The 22,708-nt window shown below is 33.3% G+C and overlaps 1 protein-coding gene across 1 annotated transcript; it reads right to left on the reverse strand.

Annotated features, from left to right (window-relative positions):
- Positions 1-985: 985 nt before the first annotated feature.
- On the reverse strand, positions 986-22,398 carry LOC148234382 (histone-lysine N-methyltransferase SMYD3-like). Its single transcript, XM_088188474.1, has 9 exons — positions 22,216-22,398; positions 11,239-11,491; positions 10,997-11,166; positions 10,656-10,814; positions 9,662-9,799; positions 9,403-9,595; positions 8,817-9,079; positions 4,662-5,731; positions 986-3,090 (listed from the first exon to the last, which is right to left on the reverse strand). The coding sequence occupies exons 1-8, from the start codon at positions 22,356-22,358 to the stop codon at positions 5,545-5,547; spliced, it is 1,506 nt and encodes a 501-aa protein (XP_088044600.1). The 5' UTR covers positions 22,359-22,398; the 3' UTR covers positions 986-3,090; positions 4,662-5,544.
- Between the last annotated feature and the right edge of the window lie 310 nt (positions 22,399-22,708).

The raw sequence follows: 22,708 nt of genomic DNA on the forward strand, positions 1-22,708 counted from the left end.
TCGTTTAAGTCGTCTGGTGTCGTCATTCTACAGTCAAGTAGTTCGGTTGTCATTTTGTTAGGGTGGAGTTTTAGTCTGTCTCAGTGTGTCGTGTATTTGTTCGTTATTTCCTATTTTATGAATTCTTTGTAAGGGTCGTTACGTATTACATCAATATTATAAACATAATATTCCTTAAAACATATTACTTTAGAGGCATAAATTTTATTTCTTAATATTTTCAGGATTCCAGCTGTGTATGTATATATGTATAAAAAGCCTTAAGCTTGATAATTTATTTAATTAATGTATGGAGTTTTTACTTTACTTTTTAAAAGCTTTTTGTATTTTTTCCTTAATTTATCTCATGTTTTCATTACTAATAGTATTTTTTTAATGGTTATAAACCAGATACTTACACTTTATTTAAATGTATGTATTTTTAATCTTGTAATAAACGTTTATATATAAAAAAAACGCTTTAGCTATGCTATCGTACTGATTAACTAATAAATACATCGCGCACTTTGTGTAACTATAAAAAATGTTGTAAAAAAGGTCCGCCTTGAACATTTTTCCGGCCCGCGAGATTCGTCACACTTTTACAAAATATATTTATTTATAATGGCCAATACACTATAGACAATTTTTCACTCCAAAAAAATGTGTATCTAAATCTAATATGGAGATATATAATTTTATATGTGGCTCGCTGAGTTATGATGCATTTCCAAAGTGGCCCACAAGATCATTTGGGTTGGCCACCCCTGATCTAACCGATAAACATAGCTCATGTTATCTGATCCGTATAAATTTATTTTACTCTCATAAGAAAGCGCCACTCTTCCTTAATCCAAAACAGTCCAGGTCATTAATGTTTCTTTGGCAGGTATACGACTGCACCCTAAACCACATCTAAAGGTTGTCCATATGTATATCCTTATCAAATGATTGTCTTGTCATGAATATTTATATATATTTTAAATGATGTTTAAAAAAACAACAATTTGTTCACAACATTTATTTGACACAACATACATATTATAATATAATGGAACTGATCTAAATAGATTTAATTAACTTAGATAGGCCTCATAAGTGATTCATAAATATTTTAAGAATCATTTTTTTTCATTATAATCACATAAAACAAATACAAAAATACTGTTTAATATATTGTGATTTTAAAAATCAGATGTAACATTTAGCCGATACAACTCGTATGACTCCTATTTAAAATTTTAAATCACATTCATTTCTACTGGCATTCCCTTTTAAATTACCCTCTTTTTAGTCCACAGTCTTAGATATAATCACGAAAATATTTTTTTATCATTAGAAAAGAATTGTTCATAAAACGCGCAGAATTATATAGCAATATGATTTGGAGAAACTCTAATGAAATGCGCTATGAAAAAATAATAAAGATTCTTGCTTATAATGATTTTAAGAAAAATATAGAGAAAACATTTGCAAAACGATTTTCTATTAAAAATTATATAAAATGTGGCTTTAACATGTCACTCCTTCCTCTAATCTTTTCATATTCTTAAATCTGGAGTTCATTAGAACCGGTTACATGCACATCTAGCTAGATACGTTTAATAATGTATTCAAAATTTAGTTGTGTGAAATATGTGCTGTATAATTATTACACTAAATAAAAGTAAATTAATACAAATTTAAATAATATATTCCCTGCACGACGACAACGACAATAGGCGGCACGCGCTTACTGCCGTTGCTGTGAAAATAGGGAATGGCCTTATCATAAAATAATATTTAAATAAATGAAAATAAAATTGCTAACTGCTAATGACATATGTATTACTTATATCTAAATATTAATAAAAAATACCTTCGTTAATCGATCAACGGGTATCAAGGAGACGGTGGAGTAGATTGCCACATAACCCTATTTACTGATAGATAGGGAGAGTGATATTTGCATATCTAATATAATCCTTTTCTTCTTCCGCGATTATGATCATGAAGGGCGAAACTGTGTTATGCGAGAAGCGCCAGCTCAAGTGCGTAAAGCGCGAAATTACGAACGTCTGTACATCTACTAGATGAAATGTGAGCATTGATATCTAAAAGTGATTTAAATACTGATTTTGGATCAAAATTTAAGAATTTTAACTATTATTTTTAATAAATCAAATTGCAATGCGTAATTACTGTTTTTCAAACTTATTCTAGTTTTCCATGGTCTGGAACAAACACATATAACAACTATATTTCTAATACTACTACACTTATTATCATCTAATATTTCTATGTCGTTGCCTTAATTTGCAACACCTGCAGTTTTTTTTACGTTACAATGATTCGAATGAGGGCTGATAATGGCTGTGCTGAATTGACATTATATTTCACAATCGAGAGATTTTTTCAGCAAATTTATTATTATTAATTACATAAATTCCATAATTTGATTTGAAAATACCATAGAGCCGTAGTATTCAACATTGAATGTTATTATAGTACGATTTTAAATGAGCTTAAATCTATATTAAATGTTATCGTCACCAAATCGATGCCCCATACGTAAATTAGATAAGAATAATGGTGAGAAGCATCTAAATTAAAATTTTATATTTATTTTTAAAATCGATCTAGGTAAACCGTCTAAATAATCCGTTCAACTGTTTTTATTTATGATTTTTAAAAATGTAGTTTACCGCACAATCGTATGGGGCATAAATATGTGTGTTTTACACTTTATCGCCATTGCTTTAGGCTAGGTGACGTTTATGATGTTTATGAAGTTTATGTTAAAATTAGCTTAAATCTAGTAAGAAGATCAGTATAGTTTTTAAACATCAGATTATATAAAATATATAAGGATAAAGTCATCAGATGATGATGTGTTTTGAGCCGTTGTACAGCTTTGACAATATAATTAATATCCAAAATAAACATTATTGTGCCCAATTTTAATCCCTGTTTACTTGGTAATAAATTACCAGTCAATATTTTTTTCTTTGTATGTTGATATCGAATGGTGTATGTCAGATGATTCCACTTTTAGCTTGAAAGAGTAACTCCAGATACTAGACGCACATACTGAAGACAGAGCTTAGTCAGAAGATAATCAGAGCCAAAGATCTGTAAACATTACAATGATTAGTTTGATATAACGCTATGTAACACATTATCGTGAACATTATAATAATGACTGATTATAGTAGCGCAAACATTACTATAGTTGTAATAGTAAGGAAAAATAGTATATCTATTCCGCTGCAAAAAAGGAATGCTCCAAAAAAAGCTATAGAAGAAGATAAATTTCGAGATGTGCAATATTCTTTTTTCAAATAAAACAATCCTTTTTTGAATTAGATTAAATGCATTTACATATTGTGTTTGTATTTTTAAACTAAAAACCTATAAATAAACATATATATTAATAGCAGTTTGATTCACTTAATATATTAAAGTATAATTAATACCCAAACAAAAACACTATAATAAAAATTTCATTTCAAAGATCAAAAAATTTGTTATCTGACATTTTAATTTAAAAATATAGATCAGCAGCTTTTATTGTATAATTCAACATTTTTGAAATGCTTTAAATAGTGTAATTGTTCAATACAAGTATCTCGCATTTTGCAAAAATATTCATAGACAATATCAATGCTTAAAAATGTACATATAGTCATTACAACAATTTGCCAAAAAAAATCTGAAATTACTCTTATGGTGGTTTTTTGACATAAGTGCCAAAAAATATCACCATGGCAGTTGAAAAACTTGGACCGTGAACATGTCGATCAACAGCCGGTAGAACAGCTGCAATATATCTGTAAAACTCATAATTACACCCAATAACTTGCATCACTTTTTAAATGTTCATGATACAATTAAAATTACAAGAGTAATAGTAACAGATTAAATATCGTCAATAGCGTAGTTTGAGTCTATATAGTGTATTTGATACTATGAAGTTATGCGCGCACTTTGTACGCCTACGACTAGCGTTATTCATGCGCCGTGGAAATGGATGTGGTAGAAACCTTGCTTAAAAATCAGTGGTCTTTAAATTGACGTAAGCATACCCCAGCGGATACTTCAAGTAATAAGTAAACTATTATATACATATCAAAATACAATATAATAATAAATTATGTGTAAATTTAAGAGTACGCATAATTTTTTTCTGTAAAAATAGTAATGATCTAGATCAGGGATTCCCAACCACGTTCCGCGGTCACCATGGCAAGATATTCATATTTGAGATTAGGAAAATCTATGAAAACCTAATCTGGGATAATCGATCGGAATTATAATTTAATAATAACCACTAATTCTGATCTCCCAGTTACGATTGAAATGAAAAAGTATGTGATTCGAACCCATGTCTTTTACCGACTTATACCACTGGTCTATCGTGCTGGTTTAATGATACGCCTACGTTATAAAAAAACATGTGAAAAAGAATAAACGAGGGATAAATGTAGAGATTTTTTGATATTTGTGTAATTTATATGACAGAAAATTTGTATCAAACAATCCATTTCTATTACGTAAGAATAGTTCCGTATCTTAGGGGTGCAATGGTGCGCGCATGCGCACGCGTATTATCTTATATATAATTGTAATTTTATACCTCAAAATAATTTAATAATCAATAAAAATCTTTTATGTAAGATAAAATTTGTAGCTAAATAAATTACCTGTTTCGGCACAAACGCTGCTGACTATTGCACAACTTATATATCTTGGTCGATACATCTGATGTACATAGTCGAGGTATCTGTGGTGCAATGTCCTGTTCTGAAGTACTTCTGGTCAACTTATCCATTTCTGGCTTCATTTTTAGTTATGTCTTGTGAAGCATACTGCTGCGTCGTACGATACGTAGTGGAGTTACTGATTAAGGTGAAGCGGAGAAATCTTGACTGCGGCCATACGTTCCGCTAATGTGTTGTTCACTACCATACTCCCCCCTTAACGATTTAAAATTGTGAAATGAAATTGGGAGGAGGACTGGGTCTAGGCAGTGTGTGAAATGTGTATGCGTGCGCAACGTGTGTTGACGCAGGCAGTGTGTGTTTCGGCACAGATGAAATGTAGTCGCACCGTGAGTTAGAACAGCCGGAATATAGCGAGCGGCAGATGTAGGGTGGCTCTGAAAGTTATTGGCTAGATATCCGGCGAAAGTAGCGACCGATGCTGATAGTTTACCTTCTGGCGAAGGCATAGCGAGGTCCACATACTCAACTATTCTAGCCATATATAAAGTGGTGTAGTATTAAATAAAATACTGCCGGGGTAGTAAACCATATATTAATTTCCGAACTATTTCGGAGCAATGAAAATAAAATTATTTAGTTTTAAAAAAAATTGAGTTTCGGAATTCAATGAGAGTTACACTGTGAATTGAAATTGTTTATAAAATAAAGGCTTGAGAAAAATTCCAAGGCGGTGCCCCGACGCGCCCCGGCCCTACCACACCACTAAATGTATATTTATTTGTTAAAAATAAGGTTATATGTTGAAAAGTAAGATTTTAGTTTGTTGTTTAATTGAATGAAGGAGGTTATTAAGTTTTGGTGCTTAGTCGTAGTCGGTTGCTCTTAAGCAAGCAACGCATTTGCATTGAAAGCCACGATTCTGGAGAAGCATCTCGATCCTCATCCAACGCGGTAGAGTGCAATATCGAGGGATATAGCAGTGGGTAATTTCAGTACCAGCTGGAATATCCGTGGCAGCCACGCCTACGAGTCTGGCGCGTTCATTAATTCTGAAAGTACAATTTTAAATTAAAATCACATTTATATTAAAATTTTAATCAGCTGATGATGACAAACCACACAGTTATGTTTATGCAAAATTAGAATTTGTATGTGTGTTACCGAACATGTAACCAGGTGTTTATTTCAATAGCGGCCCAAAGCAATATTCAACGGCCATTAAAAATCAAGAAGCAGAAAAAGACCGAGTACGTTTATATACTTCATAACGATCCACACTGCGTGAGCTTAACAATATAACCCACATACCCTGAAACGTGTTTAACTGCCGATTGGCATAAAGTACCCGGCTCCGCTTTTGATGTATACGTTATATGAAACAATGCATATTTGTAAAACGAAACAACATATACCGACATACTCACTTCTGTTCCTTCCTTAGAGCACTCGTGATTCTACGCCCAATATAAAACTTCTTATTTTATTCATATAATTATTAATCTTTCAATGCAACAAATTTAAAGTAGGGCATATTTTAAATAGTCGAAACAAACGTTCACTATAAGATTGGTCAATTGGAGATACAAAATATGAAGATTGTAGATGCATACGCAATGAAAAAATGCTAAAATGATCATCATCAACGTATGCGATGCTTATAGTGTTCCGAGGAGCGTTTTTCCACACATGATTTAAAAAACATGCTGGACCAAGCCTTCATGTCTAATAATTTAAATTTTTGTGACTAAAATTAAACATTCACAACCTGTGTAGTTTATCACCAGTTTTATATATATTTTTAAATAGATGTGTAGAGGTACAATACATACGTATTACTAAGGTAAAGTAATATATTTTAAGTTTTATTAAAATTAAATACTTTCAATTTTTCCTTTAATTTAAAACAATGAGGACCAAAATATAGCCTATAAACATAGGCATAATTAGAGCATCCAAATATCCGGTGAAATTTATTACCCGGTTCTCGGATATTTTTTCTTAAATTGACCGAGTATCCGGTTCGAGCCCGGGTACTTTTTATCCAGTATTATATATGGACACAGATTTATAGTGTGGTTCTTAACCCTGAACGCACTAAAATATATATATATAAATCCACGAATAGCGAGAGCTTGACAATAACCAATTTATTATGTAGCGCATATAGGTTCTGATGGCTATTTAATTAAACGACCTTTTTTGAAGAGCGTTGGTGTGGCAGCACTGGGAACTGTCAGAACGCTGCCACGGTCCCCCTTTCCATTCTTGTTTTGGTGGCATTTGATTCCAGCTTTCAGTTGTCGATGCAGGCGTTCTACCATCCTGTTTGCTGCTGGATGATAAGCTGTCGTCCTTAGGTGTTTAGTTCCCAACAGCTTGTTCATTTGATTGAACAGTTGTGATTCGAACTGGCGGCCTTGATCGGTAGTAACGCTGAGAGGTACGCCAAATCGTAATGTCCAGCCGTTGTAGAATGCCCGGGCGACAGTGCTTGCTTTTTGATTCACTAAAGGTATGGCTTCAGGCCATCGTGCGAAGCGATCTACACATGTTAGACAATATCTATGCCATTCTGAATGTGGCATAATGATTATGTCTACGTGTACGTGCTTGAATCGTGCTGATGTTGAGTTGAAATTTCCTATTGGAGCTAACGTGTGCCTTGAAATTTTGACACGTTGGCATTGGATGCATTGGCGAGCCCATTTTGCAGTCTGCTTATACAGATGGCCATACTTAACGGTCTATTATTAGCTTTACAGTTTCCTTACCGCCCGGGTGCGAAATACTGTGCATTGCCTTGAAGATAATTTTGCAGAACGCATCTGTGACGTATGGTCGTGCCTTAGCTGTCGATACGTCTCACCATACTAGTGTGTCCGTATCGGGCATTTGTATCTTCTTCAGCTGTAGGCCTATGTCAGTTTGTAGATATCTTGGTAGCGTTTCGTCTTGCTGTTGTGATTTTGATAAATCTTCAAAGTTTATTGACTTGACATTTATTTCTTCGATTCTCAACACTGCATCTGCTACAACATTGTCTTCTCCTGATATATGCTGGATGTTTGTGCTGAACTGGAATTCTCTCGGTGAACATTTTTCAGATTTTTGTTGGAACGCGTAAGTCAAAGGTTTTTGGTCGGTGTATATTATAAAACACTTTCCTTCTCTAAAGAATTTGGATCAATTTGTCCTTTCTCGAAATAATCATCGAGGAACACTACTTATAACAAAACAAATCATCCTATAAGACTTGATACAAATCTTATTGAAATGTAGAGAATTTTCACTTTCTCTTAAACATAATTCCAATGTCTAGAGAAATATCCATAGTCAATATATTTTATGAACAGGCTATTGCTTACACGGACGGACAATCACTTGCACGGACTATTACTTACATTGTTTTAATAAAAAATAGTATAGTTTAATAGTTTTTTAAATTCAATACAATATCATTTATATCGGGCTTTACTAAACTGAGGTTCTGCGAAGAAAAATCAAAATTAATAAGTTCGATTCCGAACAATTGTCACCGAACCGTTTATTTTCACCCAGGTAATAAAAAAATTCACCAGCAATAAATATCTGAAAAATGACATTGCACTTTCGGATGCTTAAATGCCACCAGGTGATCATACATGTCAACCTCTTATCGTCGTCATCCTTTATATAACGTTTTTCTACTTTTGTATACCAAAAATTCAAAAACTCGGTGTTATAAATGGGCTTACCATAACTATAAAGCTCTAAACCGGTACAGCTAAAAAAAAGGTTACCTCAGATATTTTTGTTCGTTTCGAACAAAAATGTTTGGTGGGAGAGCTAAATTAAATATCAACTGAAAATTTTGTTCAAAAATGTCTGAGGTGACCTTTTTTGACTCCCACCAGTTTTCGGCTGGGACCAATAAGAGAAACCGGGACAATCCATGTCAAACTGAGACGTATAGTACACCTAGTAATAATTAGTAAGATATGTCGTACTTAAAAATAATAAAGTTCAATTAAGAAGTGTATGAAATATTGTCTTAATCTTCTTACAAAAGGCTATTTTTTGTTTATTTATTGAAAAATGTACCTTTACACATTATTTATTAGTAAAAATTATCGACAATGCCGCATTTGTGTTTACCTGAATTTGGTGTTGGGTTCGCAAGAATGTCTCATCATCCCCGCGGAAGCGTAAATGGCATTTCCAATATCACGATAGACTTTTTTTTCGACATAACGAGTCAATGCTATATTGTTGACAACGCCTTGGATCAAATGTTTCATGAGCAAAGCTGTAATGAATTCCTCGACAATTACTGTAGCGGTGCCCGCAAACTGTTTGTACATAAAGCGATGAAAGAATCCTGCATGGTCTTTTAGGTATAGCATAATCACCACTGCTTCCTACAAAAAAACACGAAACATAATAAAAACGGTTAAAAATTTTATATAGTTAAATAAGCGGTAAAAACTATTAGAGATCAAACTGTATGCATGCCAAAAACCATCACTGCAATGACCGCAGCAATTAAAAACAACTTAATAATTAAATAATTGGAGTTAAAAAACGCAATTCTCAATCAAACGACTGTTTGAATTAAATATATGTATTCCATAAATTATGTGTATTATTATTATTAAATACATATTTTATTTGTTAAATGCTTAAAAACCTTAGAATGTCTCAATTTTTTTAACGACAAATAAAAAATCTTTTATGTACTTACTAAAGTGAATTTCTTCAAATCGACCGACGGATGCATAACTGTAGCCAATTTAAAAGTTCTTTTATACTGCCCATTTGATGATGTATCTACGTAACACATCAATGTATCTGCGTCTTCATGCGGTACTGAGCAAGTAAATGGGTCCAAACCGAAGATTAAATCTTCTTCGCCCATCGCGCCCACCATTAAAGAGCTGTGGCAAAGAATAAGAATTGATATATCTCAATGTCGTTTCATAACAAAATGTAAAATAAATTACCGAAAAGCCAGATGACTTGAACCTAAGCTGTCCCAAAGTCCCGTTCTGCAACCTTTGCACTCGTAATAATGGAAGTGTTGTAAATCGTACTGCATGCAACGAATCGAGCAATATTGAGCTATAGTGCACATATTGCATCTGAAATTAATATTTTATTAAATTAAAAGTAACGATGATGTATGTTATATGCAATATCCCAAAAGAAATAATATTGATTTATTGTGTAAATGTATGTAAGACTAACATGAAACCACAAATATTATCCTTAGTAATACACAATTTTCCAGTCTCTAGTAATGATGACTCTACCATATGGATTTTAGGCTGAACGCATTGCGTCTTTCAGAGGACCTATATAATATAAAAATATCTAACAAGCGGTTTGCTGTTTATATTTGTATACTATATTTTGTGCCTATAAATGTGAGAGACGAATAGTTGATCATTATAAGAAGGATGAACACGCCAGCCAAGGTTGATTTTTAAATTCAATTGTTTGTTAATTGGTTTTTTGTTAGGTGCCGATTGGAATATATATATGTTATATAAGCAATTATTATATATTGGCGCCTAGCCGTTGTCAAGGGGTGGAAATTGGTCGCCACAAAAACAACTAATCTGTGCCAAAAATTAATATCGCTGTTATAATGCATTATAATGTTTTAAAAATAAAAATCTCGATAACCATACCTCGATAACAACAAACCGATGCTGACCTGTTTAATTACACGTATTTGGTACATGGTTCATGGTGGAAGATCAAATACAGGGCAGAAATTTAAAAGCATAGGACGATTACGCATTGAATGATGTTATTGTGTACTTACTTTTGAAAATAAATAGTACTATAACTGATTCGCCGTTAAAAAAATACTAAAACGTGTACATCTTCAATATATGTTACGTCAAGCAATGTGATTGGGGTATCCGTAAAAAATAATGAACGTAGTTCCGCCACTGGTATATTAATATTGTAAAGTATAATATCACTTACGGGTATATTATGTTAACGATAACTCTCCAGCATAAATCGCAAGTATCGTTAGTACCCTGCTGCAATTTAGAGAACGAAAAAGGTCGTTCGCAAAACAATACAGAATTCTTCGGGATGTCCGCAACGGAGACAAGATGAGGTCCCTTTTCCTCGGTATAGCTGAAATTGCAATTATTTTTTTACAATCGACATTTATAATAAAATAAAATAAATCTGAGCTGCGAGTTTTTTACAACGCAATGTGTCAAAACTCTAGTTGGTTTAAGAATGTATTATTAGCTATAATGTAGCCAATTTAAGTATTTTTAAAATATTGTACAGTTAAAAAAGTATATACGTACCGCTTACATACTGCAATAGAAGCACCTATCAATTTAGGATTTTCATCAGCATATAAATAAGGGCGTCTGTCCCGAAGATGTGGAGGGACGTATTCGTTAAACCGAACCGGGCCCGGCAAGGGTTCGCCTTCGACATATTCAAAATCTTGGTCAAATTCCTCCTCAACATCCTGGAAATATATACTTTTAAATACCTATAACAGAAACTTGTTTTAACTGAAATTAGTCTAATAGAACATTACTTCCGTGGGTCGAATCACCGCAAAACAATTTTCTCTCTCAACCCACAATTCTTGAACTTTTGGATTATGTAAATTAGCGTGTTGCATGGCCTTGTTGTAACACTGAAGAGCGGGCATAAAGTTACTATTAATCCAATAATTCCTAGCCGTCTTCCACCAGTATTCCATTCCTTCATCGCTCTTCCTACGTCTACTGTATTCAGGAAGATACAACCTTTTCTCATACTCCCTCAGCCATAAACGGATTTCATTGCTAAAAAATATTTTTCGTTAGACACAATAATTTTAATAAAATATTATAAATGATTTTAATAATCAACATAATAGTCTCAAATAACCTGCAAATATTTACTTTACCACATTACTACAACTTTTGTTTTATGTATATTTTTTGGTATCACTAGTATATTTATTTATCTGCGACAAAGTGGCGATTCAGGCCGTTGGCTGTTTCAAATATGTCTATTATAATAATCGCCTAGAAGATATGTATAAATTCAAAAATGTTTGGTGCTGAAAGGTGACGTCATCTTAAATAATAATGGAGAACTGACTCTCAAATTTGAAGCCGTGCCTTTTATACCCGTCTTTGCAACATGTGCCCTTCTATAGCCATCTTCAGTGCCGTTACACTGGTGTATTGGTTTAAGAGTAAAAGTGGGCTGGCAATAAGAAAACGTATTGTGTGGTTCATCAACAAAATTGAGTTGCAATAAAAATTGCTCATTACAATATATAATTACATCATAAGACAAAATTAGAAGGCAAACACACAATTATAGATTTACATTAAAAGCAAAAAATTCTTCATTTACAATTCCACACTACTGTCAAGGGGTTCGTGTTTAAATAATTGTTATAATCCTATTATACTTGTTTATTATGAATAAAATGTCTGTTTTTTTATTACAAAGCTTGCCTTTTGGATTGTGAGGGTCGTCCATTTACCACTGATTTTGGTGGTTCGCGGAGAATTTTTATTATAATTTATAATTTACGGTTCCAATATCTCTCGTCTGACGATGATTACAGATGAACATTTGATATTTTAATATTAACTATTAATTATTGTTTTAATAACATTTGAGACACCTGTAATTATATCAGTGTACATCGGCAAATTCAAATCTCTTCCGGCCACTGCGGACCGTACGTGACAATAGACGAAATAAACTAAAAGCATCACAATAGTCATTGGAGAATTTCTGTAAGTGTTATTATAATATAACAAATGACAACACTTTGAGACCTACTTGTTTAAAATATTTATCGGATGTTTAAAACCTATGCATATGACAGGTTACAACCCGCTTAAGCTTCAACAAAATGGTTATAACAGTCCAGTAAGTGAACACGCTAATCTAATTACACTCTTAGCTCGTAGCAGCAAAAAATGCGTGAAAACTAAACCTGCCTCAGGTTAGCCATGTGTATAAAATCGGATACACAGTGCCCAATATGAACAACTATCGTTTGAGACTTGCTTTCAACAACACTGATTATTATGTATGGGGCCGATACAGTTAGCAACCCTAGATAACTCGAAAAGGCGTTTTCTGTCGATCGACGCGCGCTGACAGCCTTGTAATAAACTTCTCATAAAATGTAATACTTTTAAGCTATAAAATTAATTTTCTGAAGCGGCTAACCTGTGTCAAACTGTTTCTACCCTTTATAATATTAGTTGAAAATATCTTAAAGACAGATTCTTTAACCAGGATCTTTACTCAGAAATTTCAAGCAGCTAATAACAATTTTCATTAGTGAGCAGATTTACTTATGTAAGGATATTTGACTCAATCTCTTTTTGACCTGAATAATATTTGTAAAGAAATTCGAGCGATAGTGTCAAATAATTAACATGAAATATAAAGCGTTATTGAAGAAGCTTATGTTTGAATATGCTAATGGGGGTCCATGTATAATATATAATTTGTTATGTATATGTTTAAAAAAAAGTGATGATTATCATATTACAATATATGATAAAATTCAAAAATATAAATCTTTTGAATAGTACGTGGCTTTTGACTCGCAGTATTTTATTCAATTATTTTGATTTTTAAGTTAAACAGTGTAATATTCTATAAAATGTTAATAAATTAAGTAGTAATAATAAATTTACAGAAATTTGTTAACTGGTATTTTAATTTTGGTTCATACCCGTTCTATTTCAAAATAGCTTTTTAGAATAAAAATTAAAACAATAGCTACATCAATACTATTAATTTTAAAATGTTTTTGAATGACAGAATAATAAGTGGAAAAGCTGGCATGGCCTTTCTCATAACAATGTTCCATTGGCATAAAAGTTTTATGTTTTGCTCGTAAAATTAAGTACCTGTGTATAATTTTAAGCTATAAAAAAGACGCCCATTTATTTCCAAATAGTATATGAAAGAAGTAAAACTTATAGTCAAAAATTAAAAAATCATCTAAGGAACAGTTAGATAATGAATCGGCAATAGCGACCGGAATTCTAATCCAGTGAATTCATTTTCTAAGATATATTTTTATTAAATTTATTTACTTGGACGCTCCAGGTGTCTTTGTTGGCTTTGAAAGCAAAAAATAAAGCTTGATTAAGAAGCTCAGGCCTCTTAACAACTATTTGCATCATTAGATTTTAATGAATAGCTTAATTCCCGCAGTACATCTCTGCAAAAAAAAATCTAAATATCAATCTTCAAAAATAATATGTAATATATTTTTTTATACTATCTTAAGAAACTTCATAAAAGGCCACAGTTAAAGGGCATCGTCATTTTAATACCAGAAAATACGAGAGTATGTCAATAAGACCATAAAAAATCTAAGAGATGGCGCTAGTAGTATAGAAACAAGTTTGTTTCTGAAAAGTACTATCTTTCAATAGACTGCTAGCAAATTGTCAGACATTTCCATTGCGTTCTTTCATTTTTACAATCGATTGAAGAAACAAACTTTGTTATTTTCGAACAATGGAAAAAACGAGTTTCATGTAGTGATTAAACACCTTCATTTAAAAGGCAAAACACCGAAAGAAATCAAAGCCGAGTTGGATGAAGTTCTTGGCACATCTGCACCAGCGCTTAAAACAGTTTACAATTGGTTGTACATCCACAAGTTATGAACATCGTTCGGGACGTCTACTTAAGTGACTACGCAAAAATGATCGACAAAATCCACGATATGGTCTTGAATGATCTATGAGTCAAAGTGCGCGAACTTTTTGAGGCCAAAGGCTCAGTGGTTACAATTTTACACGAAAAAGATGGATGCTGGATGTAATAAACGCAATAGTATGGTCGATTCAATGGCTGGTTTGGTGCTTATCCGCCGCGATTACGTAACCGTTGATGAAACATGGATCCACAAAGCCAAAGGAACAGTCGAAACAGTGGTTTTCTAGAAATGATCTGGCTCCAAAGAGAGCGAAGACGGTGAAATTGACTGGTAAGGTGATAAGCACGGTTTTTGGTATGCACACAGAATCATCCACATTGGCAACTTGAAATAATGACGAACGATAAATGAAGAATATTATGCGTTGTTATTGGACCGGTTGAGTAAAAATCAAGAAAAATAGATACCAACTACCGATTGTACATCTTGAATTATATTTGTCAAAACTATAGATTGAGTATTCAAAAACCCCATGGAATATCATTAAAAGAGTCTGCCTTTCTGGTGCCTCGAAAGCGTTCGCAGAAATCATAACTCGTGCGCCACAAAGACTAAGCCCCCAGACGGGCTTCTTCCGCCAGATGAGACTTACTCGCAGCGTCTTTACAGAATCTAACTTAAGTGAATGTTAAGCATGTATTATATTACCAAATTGATATAATCCTATAATTCACGGATCGTTATCTCTCTATGAGTCATGCATTTACAACTGCAACCGGAGCTACTGATGCGTCAGTAGCTCCGTCAGCGGAACTATGATGCGTCATGAAATAGATCACAAACTTATCTTGCTGAACATTGAGCGTATAAACAACACACGATCCAGCGTTTTTATTAAATACAAAATTATAGAATTAGGAAATGTGTTTTTTTTTTGTAGCTTTAATATGATTTTAACAAATCATCGCGACAATAAAAATCTAAACATATATACAGGTAATTCATAAATAGTCTAAATTGCGGCCAAACTTGCAGAAACGTAATATTATTGCTTATCTTGAAATTAAAACATATCCAAATGTTTGCAAAACTGTAGCTTATTTCGATCGCGTGCAATTATTTTTTGTTTCTATAAATCGCACAGTGCTAACTATTGAAGCTCCTTGTTGAGTTGGGGTATAATTATTAATTAATGGATGAGTAAATCTCGTGCTCTATGCGCATTTCTAGGCTTTAGCAAAAATGAGCACCAGTGGCATAGATAGGATATGTGCCGCCCAGGGCGATCCTTAAAATTGCCGCCCCCCCTCATACATTTTTTGCAGGGTCATAAAATCAGCATTTTTTTTTTAAATAAATTGGTTATTATTAAGCTCTTGTTATTAGTGGATTTATATATGTTTTAGTGCATTCAGGGTTAAGAACCACACTAGACGATCCCAATGCCGCCCCCAAGCAAGTGCCGCCCGGGGCGACCCGCCCCCCCATAGCTACGCCACTGATGAGCACATGAATTTTTGTTTAACTTGAAATTAAAAGATATCCGGATTTTCAAAAATACAGTAAAGAACGGATTTATAGTCTTTAGCACTAACCAGCAGATGCTATACTCTAATTGAGTCTGCCGTCGACATAGGTCACGCGTAGGGATTCCAATCCCGGACCAAAATTTTGATCCCGGGATTTCGGTATTGCAATTAGTCGATCCCGGGATCCCGGGACCAGTCCCGGGATAATTTTCATGTTATTTTATCGATAAAAATAATTAAAAATGAATAATACAATATATTTTTACATCTGTTTTTTATAACGTACAATGTATAAAGTACGTATAATTTTAGTATTGGGCTTAAAATAGAAAATAATATAATAAAAATAAAAAAGGGAAGTTCTTAAATATTTATTTGAGAAGAAAAAAATGAACTTTTGACAATGTATGTACATATGTACATTCATAGACACAATTAATTGAAAACATTATTTTGAATAAAACTCACGAAGTAACATCAAAGTGTTTTATCATTAAGCCTTGATCTGATTTTGGTTCCTAAGCAGCCTGCTGCTGAAAAAGCACGTTCAGACTCACAGCCTCAAAGATTCACAGATGACACGTGCAACTCGCGCAAGTTTGTACACGAAATATAACGATGTTGTCAATAATAATTCGATTGTGCTTGATAAATCAATCAATCCGAAAAAATCGGGATTATGTTTTATAATCCCGGGACTCATCGGGTATTGAAAATTGTTCGGGATCCCGGGATCCCGGGATCCGGGATCCCGGGATTGGAATCCCTAGTCACGCGTGATTATTTACAGCTGTCAAATATTACCAATCATCAAGTGTATAAATATGTAAGTAATTGTAATGCACATATATAAATATATTTAGTGTTTTATATATCAAAGTATTTCAAATGCTTGTTGCAAACATTACACTGTAACGGTTGTGCGAATCTTAGAAGTGATTCATGCAAAGGAAACAGAACAATATAAACAATTTCACAAGTATCTAAAAACATAATCACGAGTGCATAGTAAAAGTGTAATTGCGCAGCGCCCGCATCAAACACGTCTTTTAAAACTATGATATGTGTGATGGTGACAATAATACAGGTGAAAATGTCGAGACAGTAAAACTGACTGTGAAGACCTAGCACCGGATACCACAACTAACGAAGAGTGTAAAACGGAAAAATATAGAAAAAACAAGCGAGCTAGTCTTGTAAAAGAAAAAAGCAAAAGAAAAAAAAACTATCACGGATTATTAGCTAGATCACACATCGAATATATGTATATGAAGCCCTGGCCGGAGAATCAACAAGGAAATGGAGCCAACCCGCCCCCAATTTTCGTATATGGATTTATAATATGAAACCACTTTTTGAACTACTAGAAGCTCGAACTGAAAATAATTATCAAGCAAAGATTATCGGAAGTAAGGGTTCAGTTACGAGATAAGAATACGTACCTATCGATTTTGATAGAGTTGAAAGAAAAAATATCAAATTTCACTGATACCGAAACAAATCGGACAGAACATTTAAAGTTGTAATTCGAGGAATACACTATTCAACAGAAACAAAAGATACCGAAGAGGTGATAAAAGAACATGGCCACACAGCGAAAATGTACTAACATGCGAAGCGCTCAAACAAAAAAAAACACTACCGATATTCATAGTAGAACTAGAACATTAAGTCAACAACAAGGACATATATAAAATTATAAGTGTGCTCAATACCGAAATAAAAATCGAACCACTGTGTAAACGAATAAATATACCCCAAATTCAATAGCTTTAAATGACAAAAGCTACTACTCTTTTTGGAAGGCTACAAAATAAATATAAAAGCCGCAAATGCATACCCCCAATAAAATTAGAAAATGGAAAATGGGCAAGAAACGATAAAGAAAAGGTTACAGCTTTTGCTGAACATTTAGTAAATTTTTTTAAACCATTTACTGCGTCTTGCTCAGAGAAGGAAGAAAGGATGGTACTGTCCTTTCTGGGATCAACAAGAAGATAACAATGAGAGAGGTCAATCTGTTATTAAAAAGAATCTCAAGTCATAAATAGCTCATGGAGATGATTTAATTACAGGAAAAATATGAAAATAAACTGATATGGATGTACGGGATACAACTATGGGGCTCAGCAAGCAACTCTAATATAGATATAATTTAAATATATCAAAATAAAATGTTAAGGATGATATTGGATGCCCCATGGTTTGTTCCAAATTCATACATCCATTGGGACCTGACAATACAAAGAAAGACTGACGAACCACCTTACTAGTGAAGGATTTAATAAAAATCCAATACAGAAAACGCCTGAAGAGGAAAGAAATGAAGTAAAAGTTAAGATGATTTCTTCAGTTTCGAAGTGAATCGCTGACGGGCGACCCCACCTACCTGCTAGTAAACGGACAAACAATTTGTTTAATGTCCCATAAGAACAGATTACAAAAATTTTCATATACAACAAAAAAACACATATCAAAGTAATAAATAAAATCCGCGTGATTAAAAACATGTTGAGAAGTATTGGTGGTGTGTGAATTATAATAGTGAACAATTAACTAAATACTATTTACAAAGATAGAGCGAAACATTCGTTCTTGGGTGTTTTTTTTCCAACATCTGGAACGGACACAGGGTATACTCTAAATAAATGATATATAAATAATAGGTAAGAAGCCTAATTTTCGTGATTAAATAAATTGGACCGCAATAAAAAAAGTTTTTGTCTGGTAAAGGTTAATAATAATGCCTTTTGTGAAAAAGAAAAAGTAACCGTAGTTTAGAGAAAGAGCTTGTATATGCTATTGAAATTTAATAGTGGTGTTTGCTAATGAACCCTTCAACCCGCCGCTTGTGTACCCAGACATGTCAATAACTCATTTATGAATCTGTGTGTACCTATGCTGCAGTTGCAGTATCTGTATCTGTGTGCGGCGGGCAAAATCGATCAGAATCGCCATGCGCGTAAACCTTGCGCGTGTGCATAATTAAAAATAAATACATTTTATGAAAGCTCCTAAGTTTTAGAATAACTGAATCCGCCTACGAACTGACCCTGCATTTCTGATCCTTATTTTTCTATACAATATAAATATCATTGAAATGCATATACAAATGAGCGTATGCAACAGTGGCGTACGGTGGGTGTTAATATTGGGTGTGCTATAAAAAATAAAAAAAAACGTACATTTTTTCATTTTTATTAGCCGAGGTTTTGGCATGCCTAAACTGCCTTACAGCTTTTCCCCATATATAAATAAATAAATAAACATCAAACCTAATCTAAAATATTATTATATAAAAATATCAAATTTCCAATAAACATAAAATTATAATTATTTATATATAAAATCTAATCTTCTTTCTTTGATCATAAATTTTTCTATCACGCTGTCATAAAAAGTGCTCTTCTTTTTAATATCCACAAGGATCCCTTTTTCTACTGAAATCAAGCTAAGGCCACATAGCCTTTCTTGGCCTTGGGTACTTCGATAACAATTATTAATTCGTTTCGGAGCAGAAAATGAACGTTCTGCTGAAGCAGTACTGCTTGGAGGAGTTAATATTAGTTTGCCTAATTTATCTATTTCCTGAAAACCTGACTCAAGATTATTTGTGTTCATAAATTGTACAAGCTCATGAACAGATTTCTCTGCAAATTCAGGCAAATGATAAAGAACAGCAAGCTCATTTTTTAAACTTATATAATCAAATAATGTTCCATAGACGTGTTGCAGTTTGGTAAGTAATTCATTTGGAAATTTTCCTTTATATTGCTCATATTTTTCTTTCTCCGGAAGGTGAAAATATTCCAATTTGGACATTGAAGAAAAACGGTATTCAATTTGCTTACATATATTATCAATTATTGTATTAAATAGTTGGCTAAACGCGTGCTTTTCTTCAACAAGCAAATCATTACTCAGTCTTGGATAATTTTTTCCGTTACATAAGAATCCCATAATGTTTCATAATTATTTTCCTTTGTTGCAAAATTTCGGTAACTTTCTTACAGCAATATAATATGTCAAAAGATTTGGATTGTAAAATGTTGTATAACACATCAGTTTTTTCAAAAAGGTTTGAAAATATGTGGAGAAGTTTTCTTGTTTCAAAATCTTCCAAAAAGCTAAGAAAACCTCGTGCTTTTATTAGTGTCGGGGTCCCATAGTTCACAATTTTTCACGACGTCTCGAAAAAAGTCCGTAAATTTATTTCTGTATTTTTGCACTGTGTTACTTAACCGTGATGTGTAATTCCATCTTGTAGGTGTAACAGAAGGAAGTCTTCTAGCTACAAACTCTTATAAAGCATTTATTCGTTTGGAAGATTTCGAAAAGAATGCAGACAATCCATTTAAAGTTTGAAAGAATGATTTGCACACTTTTATATTGGAAAGACCTTGTTGTAATGTTAAATTCAACATATGAGCATAGCAGTGTGTAAAAATGGGCAATGGATAAGCTTCGAGTACTTTGGCTTGCAAACCATTAATATGCCCACTCATTACACTCGCCCCATCATAAGTCTGTCCAACTAATTTTTCTTGAATTTGAAATTCTTCAATTATATTTACAACGTGGCAAAATAAGCCATCGGCTGTTTTATCAGAGCTAACGTCTGTAAAGCCAATAAACCGCTCGTAAACTTTACCTTCATAAACAAAACGCAAAACTGTCGAGAGCTGTGAGTTCGTCATTATATCTGAAGTTTCGTCAAGAATAATAGCGACAAAATTTGCTGAATTTACTTCTTCCTTAATATGATCTTTAATAACATCACCAATTGCTTCAATTATGTCATTCTGTATGGATGGGGAAGTACCACGAAACACCGTTGCAGTATTTAAATGAGTATCCAAAACAGAATCGTATTCTCGAAGTGCATTTAAAAATTCAAGGTAATTTCCTTTGTTTAGTGCATTACAGGACTCATCGTGGCCTCGAAAAGGTTGTTCTTGTTTTCCTAGATATACTACTGCGTCAATCACTCGTTTTAATACTTCTCTATTTTTATTAACTTGTTCATTATGTTGAATTATATTAGCTTTACGTTGAGCGTCAATCATGACTTCAATTCGTTGTTTTCCAAACATTTTGAGAGAAAAAAATGATTGAACGTGTGACTGCGCTCTTTTGTATTTTTTCAGTGCCGTTATCAGATGACTAGGTCAGCAAATCTACTTTTATTCCACACGCTTCTTTCTTTGGAAAACAATAAACATGGCCAACAGAACAATCTAGATCGAAGTTCACAGCCTGTTAACCACTCAGTTCGTTCATATGATGAAAATGAAAAATGTCTTGTATATTCACATTTATTGTCTTTATGCTTCATAAATTAATTGGGAAGAGGTGGACGTGGTTTGCCAATTTTGATGATCTTCAATTTAATTTCATAACTTCTTTTTGAGAATGGATTATTCAAAATATCTTCAACAGTATTCTTCATCATTATTGGGGTAAATAAAAAAATATAATCTACAATAGAAAATTAAGTATTGATCATATGTAAATAAGATAATAAACTATTTTACGCCAAAATATAAAAAATGTGTGACCTGTTATTGTGATATAATGTAATAAAAAAGCAGCGACGGACGCAAGAGTTTTTGAAGTACGTGCACCAAATTCGAGACCAATTTTACTACTGAGCGCTGCCAGCCGACAGAACGACTTCAGCCGTTAAATCTCGGAACAATTTACTTTAGTCGGCCGCCGCACTCAAGGTCGGCGCGCCACATGAGTAATACATAGCGTGTCGGTCGCGCGGAAACTTTTAGAGCGAATGACAAATACCAATGCATACTATACACTGCATATTAAAATTTTATAATTTTGCATACTACTGTATGCAAAATAATGTCGCTTTATGCCCTAAATTTTCTAAATTTCTAAATTTATATTTTAGATGGTTTTGCGGGTGTGCGCCGCACACCTAGCACACCCTGAATATACGCCCCTGGTATGCAATCGAGAAATGAACATATGTATACATTTTACGATAATTAAGTTCGACAATAGTTACATTTATAACAATGTTAGTATAACATGATGTTTAAAGGTGCATTGTTATGGTATAATTTTAATGCTTATTTTTTAAAACTATAGCCCATTTAAAACAGTAAAAGAGTATATTTATTAATTTACTTACAAAGAAAAATTCAAATGAGCATATCAAGTACGTATGTTGCAGACATATGGATTTTGAGTATGGGGTATATTTGCTAACCCCATTGTGCAACGCGCAGAAAAAATATATCACGCAGGTTACAGAGAATACGCTGACCTGACCTAGTGTAAGGTCGAGACTATTAGGTAAACATGAAAATGGTATGGTACTTACCAAACAATCGGTTGCTTGAGCACAGATTTAGCGGCCGTCGCCTCGTTGCGCCCATCGTAAAATCGAACGAGTGGCAGAACTCTACTTATCAGTTCAGGATACGTTTCCCTTGAAGGTTCTTCGTCCCAGAATGATTTAAACATCGTGACTACGTCTCGACAGCCCGACGCCTCGTAACGATCTGACTCACGTACCACCGACCCTCTAAGCTGCGCGCGTGCGCGGTCGCGCACGGCTTTGTTAGCGCCGCGCGCAATCTTGGGTCAGCGCGCACTCATTCAAACCAGACAATATCCAAAAATTTACCATTTAAATGAACTTTTACAATATTTTTTAAAATAAAAAAATATCTATATATTTGATTGTGGGTAAACTTAAATATTTATTATATGTAGAACTTTTGCTAATTATTTGCACGCAACATAATTATAATTATAATTTATTTTTGCACGATATTATTAATAATCGAAATTATGAAAAGATTTGATAGTGA

The sequence above is a fragment of the Plectrocnemia conspersa genome, unplaced genomic scaffold, assembly GCF_051122295.1.
Source record: "Plectrocnemia conspersa isolate PC_06_02 unplaced genomic scaffold, ASM5112229v1 ptg000006l, whole genome shotgun sequence".
NCBI classification, from domain to species: Eukaryota; Metazoa; Arthropoda; class Insecta; order Trichoptera; family Polycentropodidae; genus Plectrocnemia; species Plectrocnemia conspersa.

What these genes read in the sequence shown, in the direction of transcription:
- LOC148234382 (XM_088188474.1), bottom strand. Translation starts at nt 22,358, where the DNA reads ATGTTTAAATCATTCTGGGACGAAGAACCTTCAAGGGAAACGTATCCT. An exon ending in CTCAAGCAACCGATTGTTTG is followed by an intron (nt 11,492 to 22,215) that starts GTAAGTACCATA and finishes AATATTTTTTAG; the next exon opens with CAATGAAATCCGTTTATGGC. An exon ending in GAACCCAACACCAAATTCAG is followed by an intron (nt 5,732 to 8,816) that starts GTAAACACAAAT and finishes TTGTACTTTCAG; the next exon opens with AATTAATGAACGCGCCAGAC.